The 8,996-nt window shown below is 41.6% G+C and overlaps 1 protein-coding gene across 1 annotated transcript; it reads right to left on the bottom strand.

Moving 5' to 3' along the window:
- Positions 1-489: 489 nt before the first annotated feature.
- Positions 490-7,081, bottom strand: zswim3.S (zinc finger SWIM-type containing 3 S homeolog). Its single transcript, XM_018238385.2, has 2 exons — positions 6,569-7,081; positions 490-3,513 (listed from the first exon to the last, which is right to left on the bottom strand). Exons 1-2 carry the CDS (start codon positions 6,721-6,723, stop codon positions 1,392-1,394), a joined length of 2,277 nt encoding a protein of 758 aa, XP_018093874.1. The 5' UTR covers positions 6,724-7,081; the 3' UTR covers positions 490-1,391.
- Between the last annotated feature and the right edge of the window lie 1,915 nt (positions 7,082-8,996).

Genomic DNA, 8,996 nt, shown 5'->3' with positions numbered 1-8,996 from the left:
CAAAATTGAATATAAAAAAATCTGTTTGCTCTTTTGAGAAATGGATTTCAGTGCAAAATTCTGCGATTCATTTTGAAAAAAAATTTTTTTTCCCATGACAGTATCCCTTTAATAAAAAAACACTGTTGGTCAGGGCCCCCCATAAAAGTAATATTGGTGGTCAGGGCCCCCAATTAAAAAAAAGTAAGTAAATAGTGTAAGTGCAGCACGGCTGGGCCCCCCTTACCCTCTGGGCCCGGTACAACACTCTCCCTGTCCCCCCTGATGGTGGCCCTGTCTGGAAAAAGGCATACTTACCCTAAAAGACTTCAAGCCGTTATTGATAAAAAAAGGGGTTCAATTTTTTTAACATGACTTTCTTGAAACCTGTGGTTTTGTGGATAAGGGATCTTTCTTCAATTTGGACACCATCTTTTAATACATTTACACATGAAATAAACCCAATAGGATTGTTTTACCACCAATATAAATTAATATAACTCAGTTACCATCAGTACAAGGTTCTGCTTTATTATTACAGAGAAAAATTAAATTTTTTTTTTTTTAAAAATTAGACTTTAAGGGAGATGGGCTTCCCATAGTTTGGAATTTACTGGATAAGGGATGTGTATATAGTACATGTGTGGTGAATAAATTATGCAAACCACATAAAATATTTCGAGCTTCAGGGCTTCTTTGTAATAAACAAATATTGAATACAATGTTATTTGTCTTTAGTAAAACCAGAGAATTGCTTCAGAGTCTGAATATGAACTTTTTGGAGAGTAAAAGACAAAGAGACATAAGTAAGGCATAGTTAAACAGTCATGAAAATGACTAGAATAGAAAGACTATTAACTGGCTCCAGCAACTACAGAGGAAGCAGACCCTGAGGCTGCAGTGGGGGCCAAGAGGTATAGGGGCCCCATGAGACCCTAATTATACAAATCAATAAATATTGGTAAAACAGGTCAACCTCTAGACATTTTGGGGGCCTGAAAAATAATTTGCTGTGGCGCCCCATAATATCTAGTTATGCTACTGGTTGTGATTTCTATAAAAAATGAGGCCAATATTACACAAAAAATTTTGTTTTATAGTTTTCTAATCTGTTACTTTTAGAAATAAATAGTGACCCTGCACTGAAATGTATATGTATGTTTTCTGCAGAACATATACCCTGACCAGGGACTGACCAAACTGACCACAGCACAATAAGCAAGAAGCCCTGCTACTTTTACATATTAAAGGAAATATACATATATTAGATTAAAAAGTTATGTACAAAAAAGAAATGTATTTTCTTTACAAGTAATAAATACAATTTCAGCATTGTCCGTTTGTAGATATTAAGGCCCAGGCACACAGTTCACTGAAGATATGAGGTAAGTACAGAGAGCACTCCAATTATTTCATTTCTCAGTAGTCAGTGTTTCACCTGGGTGAACATCCAATCTACACAGCTCCTGGCAACCAGAATACTCTTCTCCTTCAGATGGTTCTTTCTTCACCCACTGATAAGGAAGTCCTACAGAGTTAATTTCAGTAAAATTCTCATTGACAGTTGTTTTTGACGGTGGACTCCACTTGTCTACCAAAGCCTTCAGAGTAGAGCACCTGGTTTTCAAGTCAGGAGTCCCGCATTGTAATAGAAGATTAGAGAGTTCCCTAGTTAGAGTCCGGATCTTGCGATGTCGTTCCTTAGCCTCTTCCTCATCCTTAGTATAATGCAATAACCTGTTCCAGACCTTCAAACCACACAAGGGCTGCATGTGTTTCTTCTGCAAGCTGCCAGAGACCATGGATAATTCCACAGGCTTTTTGCTTGCATACAGGATACTCAAGATGTGCCGACATGGCAGCTGGTAGCGTTCACTAAAGTAACATGTGCAAGAACGCAAATTATTTCTGATATGATGTGGTTGTTCTAGAATCTGTACAGTGATATACGCACTCTTTGCACTGATAAGATGTGTGGCCCCTTTCGCCACCTCCCACTCCTTCAGGCAAAGTTGAAAGCCAAGACGACTGCAGTGCTGCCACAATGCAAAAGCCATGGTATCAGTTACAGTCTGAGGTCTTACTTGACCCTTTAAAGACGGTGCAATGTTGTGGACCATGCGTTTTTTTGCAGTTTCTCTGTCACTCTTGCAAATGATTTCGTGTTGCACTAACCATTTGCTAAACTCGCTGGAAGAGCATGGAGGAAACTTTTTGTCAACTTGCTCAATAGGACAGTCAGTTGGAGAAGCATTGTCTTCTTTCTTAATAGGAATTGCTGTGTCAATAATTGTTAAAGCCTTGGGCGAAGAGACTTGTGGTGGTGCAGCTAATGGTTTCTTATTCTGGATCATTTTGTTGACTCTGTATGATGTTTTGGGTCTCGACCCGGAAGAATCTCTTTGGTTCCATAAGATTTTGCTGTTAAAACAGTGAGCATTTTCCACAAATTTCTGGATACCAAATTCTATAGAGCTTTGTTTCCTCAGCAAGCTGCGTATTTTTTTGGTGACTACATCCAAACTGTCCATGTAGGTCCTGCATGAGTGCAAGCCCTTCTTTACATGCATGTACCAAAGCATTTCACAGGAAAACCAGTGAGCATCCAGGAAGGCGTACAGATCTTTAGCCACTCTGCCCTGCAGCTTATCTGCAAGGAGTGACAACTTCTCTGGAGATGTGTTGTATATTGCATCATCTAGATATTTCTGAAGCCAGTCCTTTGTTGAAGCAGATTCTCTTATCCTTCGCTCAATCAAACGAGCCATATGATACACTGATAATAAAATTTGTGCAGAAGGAAAAGTCTCTTTTAGAAGGGCTGTATGGCCAAAGGACATTTCTGTAAAGATCACTTTTACTTTTAGCCATTCTTCATTGAAGTATTGAAAAACACTCAACATTTTGTGCAAGTTGTCTGTGTTTTCCTTTCTGATAAAGGAGAAGTGAACTACTTTTGTGCCTCTTTCTTTGGTCTCAACCAGGAAAGCATATAGGATGTAACCAGATTTGATAGTGACTCTGTGTAGAACAAGACTCTCTGGATACTTTTCAAATAAAACACCCATTTTACTTGTCTGGAAACCCACATGATTGAGTTGCTGTTGATTCTCCAGGGTCATAACGGCCTTGGCACCTGAATCTTCAGACAAAAATGTTTCAAACAGTTGAGTTAAGTTTGTGATTGCAGCTTCTGAGACAGTGTACTCAAAACTGTCAGTCTCATTGACTGAACCACCATGGCAGTCATCTGGCTCTGACAGATCTTCCATTTTAACACAAACCGGTGCTGCATTCTCATCAGGGCAAGTTAAAGAGAGCCTCTCGCTGCACAGTTTCTTAGGGAGTGGCTCCAATTTTTCAGAAAGAGATTCCGTTTCATTAGAAAGCTCCTCTGTTTCCTCAGTGTGGACATGAGCAGAGTCTTCATTCTTTATCACCAGGCAATCCAGTTTCTCATCGTACTGCAGTATGAAGTAAGCTGGACATGGATTTTCCTGTCTCCTTGAACAACAAAATTTTAAGCGGGTGAATCTGCAATGCAAGAGGCAAGAAATGCATTTAACTAATGCACTAAAACAGTGGTATTCATAATTAGCAAACGTTACAATGTAGCTACAGACATATTTTTAAGGCCCTTCTAGTTCCTAAGCCTTAAATGCTAGAGGCAAACAAAGCTGCTTTCCCACAAAGAGGGGGTGACACTCAGTGGTAAAAAGAGCTAATGCCCAATACTTAAGTGCTGCCTGTAGTCTATGGCTGTGGTTGCCAGCTGTGGAGGTGTCCACATGGTGGGAGTGTTATATAGTTTGCCTTTCCTGTTGCACATACAGGAAGAAGCAGAAAAAGCTCTTTCTCGCCTGCATTCATTTCATACACAGGCAGAGAATCAGGCTTATGTAACAGTAGCTGTATACAGTAAAATGGAAAAGACACACATGTGACATTTGTGGATGCAGCTGTTATTTCTGTTCTCTCAAGGGATGGGCTTCCTTTTGTTAGCTACCTGGGCTCAACCCAGAGGATGGATGAATTTGCACCCAGCACAGGCTACACAGGAAAAAATAGCAAGCGGTTTGTTTATTTTGACAAGAGGAATCCATCATTAAATTAAATGTGTGCATTAACAAATGTGTAAAAAAAAGATTCTCCTGGTCTAAAAAAAACCCCAAAAAACAGTTCTTGCATGAGTCAGCAATTTGAAACTTGAACAGCATGATAGAATTGTTTACATGATTTGTATCGGAAACTGGGTTTATCAAAGGGACACTAGGACTTTGGTTTTTTATTTCACTATGTACACTATATTTTCCAAAGGGTGAATGCTGGAGCAGATGTGGATTTCCATGTCCATACATATATATTTTTAGTTTAAATAGATTCTGCAATGTGAGAGCAGTGGAGTATGGAGTGGATACCAATATAAGACAAAAGTATCTGCTAAATTCCTTGGAAAGTGCTATTCCTGCAAAGGCTCCAGACATGAAAGCGCTCTCATCATTCTTATTCTTTCTAGAGAGACTACAGTACATCTAGCCTTAGTAGGTGGTTTCTCTGCTAGCAGAGTAAATGCTGCTTTGGTCTACATTGCCCTGATTATGTTTGCATTAACTAGAATGCCAATCCTCCTGTCAGTGTTCACATGGGGTGTATTTGGGCCCAAAAATGCACATTGCTATCTGCCATATGTACTGTACATAGTGACAGGTGGGCTGCATTTCTGGTAGAGACGTTTTTTCTTGAGGAAACTGCTTTGTGTGACATTAACCATAGACATCTTAATACCTAACATAGCCTGATCGAGAGTCAAAGCCAGCTCCAGATTCTGCAACCCTATTTGTACTTTATAGCCAGGTCTGGAATGAGAGCAAATAAGCCCTGGCATTTCAAGTCCACTGAGACCCAAACAGCCCCTATAAATATGGGTTGTCTGTTAATTTGACCCCTTCAGCTTATCTGTTTGTGTATAGGCCCTTCCGGACAGATATCGGTCAAATGTCTATTGAGCCAGTTAAAAAACCCTGTTGGGAAAAGCGCTCCTTAAAGGAATTGTTCAGTATAAAAATAAAAACTGGGTAAATAGATTGGCTGTGCAAAATAAAAAATGTTTCTAATATAGTTAGCCAAAAATGTATTAAGGCTGGAGTGATTGGATGTGTAACATAACAGAACACTACTTCCTGCTTTGCAGCTCTCTTGGTTTCCAATGATTGGTTACCAGGCAGTAACCAATCGGTGACTTGAGGGAGGGGCACATGGGTCATAACTGTTTGGTTTTGAATCTGAGCTGCATGCTAAGGATCAATTGCAAACTCACTGAACAGTTATGTCCCATGTGGTCCCCCTTTAAGTCACTGACTAACTCAAGAGTAAGAGAGCTGAAAAGCAGGAAGTTCTGTACCATTATGTTAAACATCCAGTCACTCCAGCCTTTATACATTACATCTTTGGCTAACTAACTATATTAGAAACATTTTTTATTTTGCACAGGCTATCAATTTATCCAGTTTTTACTTTCACACTGAACTGTTTCTATAAGGCGGCCATGCACGATAAGATCCGCTCGTTTGCCCCGATATGCCCACCAATGGCAAGTTATATTGGGTTAACCCAAACGATTGGATTACAACTAAGAGAACGGGCGCCGATGAGATGAGGACCGTGTCAACTAGCCAATGCGGTCCTCGATCGACAATAACATCAAACCTCCCCATCGATATCTTTGCTAGATATCAATCGGGGAGTCCCATCAGAAGCTCTCATACACCGGCAGATAAGCTGCCGACACGGTCTATAAGACTGATATCAGCAGCTTTAATCTGCCAGTGAATGGCCACTATTACAAGCCTGCATAGGCTCTGTTCCACTGTATAATACCATAGCCAACAACTGGATCAGCCTGATGATCTGACCCAACATGAGCCGTGGACACATTTGGCCCAGATCCATTTATTGCCAGTATATGGCCATCTTAAAGGTTAATACAACCTTCACGTTAAAAAAAACCCTACCCTATATAGACCCTCCTCCTCCCAGCTTAAGTGTTACCCCGGGCAAATGCCCCTAACATTTTACTTACCCCAGATTCAAGCATTGGAGTTCACGGGCGCCATCTTGTTCTCTTCGGAATGAGACCAGCGTATCAGCACATGCACAGTTGAAGCAATTTTCCTTTTTGTGACAAACTGCGCATGCCCCGAAACTCACGAAAAAATTGCCAAAGCGCCAGTCTAATTCCGAAGATTACCGAAGCGGCTGAAGATGGCGACCGAAAACTCTGATGCCTGAATCTGCACCGAGGGGTATATAAGGAGTTAGGGGTATGTGCCCGGGGTAACACTTGGGGGGAGGAGGGTCTATGTAGGGGAGGGTTTTTGAACTTTCGGGTTGAATTCTCCTTTAAGAAACCGCATAAATGATGCATAAAGTGGTACAATATAGGGAGCAATTAGTCCTGCTTTGTGTACTGCACTAGGTGCTTTGTTTTTGGGCTAATATCAAGCAATTTGTAGTGTGTACATGACATAGACCTGTATTCATTGCTCAGTTTGTGCTGGTGTAAGTAGAAAGCAAGTTTAGGAAGCCTTACATGACATCCTCTCGCACACAGGCTCCTTGGGACTCATTGTGCTCCAGTACAGAGGTGCTGCTGTGGATGCTGAAGCTGTTCTTGGTGTCATTTTTATAGGAACTAAACCTTTTCTTAAAGTCCTCGTACGTCAGAAAGCAGCTCCCTAGAAGCATAGCTGTACCTTCCCCGCCGAATCAAAACACGCACGCACTATATATAAGGTGGGCAGGCGGAAGGAGATGGGCATTAGCTGAGGGCGGAAGGGTCAGGCTCCCTAGGACGCTGCCAATGATTCCAATGGAATATCACATAGCAGGGTGTCTAAAGGCTGCTTCTCAAATGGTGTATAAACTTGCCAGCAGACTGTCCGCCTGGCCCTTCATGTCAACCAACAGGCCCGCTTTTCGCGGGACTCTCCTGAATTTCTTAACGCCGTCCGCAATACCGAACCGCTGTTTAAATGACCAGCTCCTTGGCTTCCGACGGCCATCTAATTTTGACGTCACAAGTCCCATCTCGCGAGACTGTGACTCTGTACAAGCGCCGTGATGCGACACGTAGCCGCATTGGGGGCGTGGCAAAAAGTCACGGGGTATATTTATACAGTATAAATACCCCTTATATTTAGGCATACCTCCCAACATTTTGAAAGTAAAAAGTGGGACAAAAATTTTTTTCCCGCATGTAGCGCAGCAATTCTTTGACCACACCTCCTAATTACCATGTTTGTTTTACTAAATTTGGCAGGTTATGAAAGTTTGAAAATATTTCTCCTTATCTAAACTGTGTTTTTGTGTCTCAAAATTGTTACAAAGTATCTTATTTGCACCTGTTAGCTATTCTGGGCTCTCTGCTAAAAGCCAATTAAGTGAGAAACTTTGTTTCTTTTTCTGGCTGTTCAGTGCAGAGAAAAGAGGGACTTTCCAGTACAAATGAGGGACTGTGGGTTGAGCTGTCAAAAGAGGGACTGTCCCTCCGAAAAAGGGACAGTTGGGAGGTATGCTGAAAATAAATAAACAAACAGAGCAGGTTAGATGTCAGATGTATGGTCACTGTGTCTGTCTATATTCGCCATGAAAGAAAAAATAAAAGTCAGAGCCTTTTCTTCCAATATTTCACCAACACTATTCCGTTCTCTACTTTGTTGTTACTTACACTTGTGTTAGGGTTGCCACCTGTTCTGGAAAAAAATACCGGCCTTCTTATATGTTTATCTTTTTTCCCAATTAACAGAGCCGTAAGGTTGCCACCTTTTTTAAAAAAAAAAAAAACAACGGCCAGTGGTGGGAGCGGGAACTAAAGCGACGGGACGCAAAAAGGGGCAGAGCCGGGGATCGTACCACAAAATGCGTGACACAAGGGGCACGGCCGAGGATCGTGCGCAAAAAGGGGTGGGGCCACGTCACGCGATGTCCAGAAGATGAAGAAAAGGTAAGGTTCCACCATAGGCCAAGGGCTTTTCTTAAGTTAAGGGTATTATAAATTACCGGCAACTACATACCTTTGTAATACCGGGTGGCAACCCTACATGGCTGGTATTTTACCGGCCTGGCCGGTAAAAATTATGCTTGATGCCAATGTTATTAATAGGAAAAAACATCAAGAATATAGGAAGGCCGGTATTTTTTCCAGGAAAAGATGACCAGGTGGCATCCCTAGCTAGTGTACAAAGGCTCCAGTTTCCTAAGGTGCAAGAAAAGCCTGCACCAGATAAAACACCAGAAAATCCGCAAGCGCGAGTTTACTAAAATGCGGGCACTGGGGTTTCCACCTGTTCTGTTTTGACACGAACAGTTTGGTTTTTCTAAGGCCTGTTCGGGCCTCCAGTTTCTGTTCGATTTTCAGCCTTGTGAAAAACGAACAATAATCTGGCCAATAAATTATCAAGTGAGGTTAATGTCTTGTTACAGAAACAACAAAAATAGAGCAAATCAATAAAAAATAAGAAACTGTTTTCTAAATTAGCATTTCTGTATTCCAGAACTTTCTGGATAACTGATTTCTGTATAATAGATGAGATCCCATATCTGTAATTAAAGGATTAGGCTTACTCATCAGGAATAAGAGTATAGATAAGATATAGGGTTGCCACCAGTCTGGTTTTGAACTGGACATCAAAACTTTCTGTCCAGTTTACAACATTGAGAAAACTGGATGGAAAGCCCACTAGTTGCATCTAAAGGTGGCCATATGCAGGGAGATCCACTCGTTTGGCCATGTCGCGAAACAAGCGGATCTCTCCCCGATATGCCAAATTGAGGTGGGCGATATCGGGCTGATCCGATTGTAGGGCCTAGGGTCCAATGATCGGATCAAAATGGAGGCAATACTGGCGTTTGGAACAGATGTTGCTGTGATCCGACTGGATTTTTTACCTTGCCCAATTGACATATAGATTGGGGACGCCCATCAGATGGCCCTACACACGGGTAGGGTTGCCACCTTT

Source organism: Xenopus laevis, chromosome 9_10S, assembly GCF_017654675.1.
Source record: "Xenopus laevis strain J_2021 chromosome 9_10S, Xenopus_laevis_v10.1, whole genome shotgun sequence".
In the NCBI taxonomy this organism is placed as follows: domain Eukaryota; kingdom Metazoa; phylum Chordata; class Amphibia; order Anura; family Pipidae; genus Xenopus; species Xenopus laevis.
The sequence above is the reverse complement of the archived record's forward strand: the minus strand, read 5'-3'. Positions and strand labels throughout refer to the sequence as shown.

What these genes read in the sequence shown, in the direction of transcription:
- zswim3.S (XM_018238385.2), bottom strand. Translation starts at nt 6,723, where the DNA reads ATGCTTCTAGGGAGCTGCTTTCTGACGTACGAGGACTTTAAGAAAAGG. An exon ending in TGTGTGCGAGAGGATGTCAT is followed by an intron (nt 3,514 to 6,568) that starts GTAAGGCTTCCT and finishes CTTGCATTGCAG; the next exon opens with ATTCACCCGCTTAAAATTTT.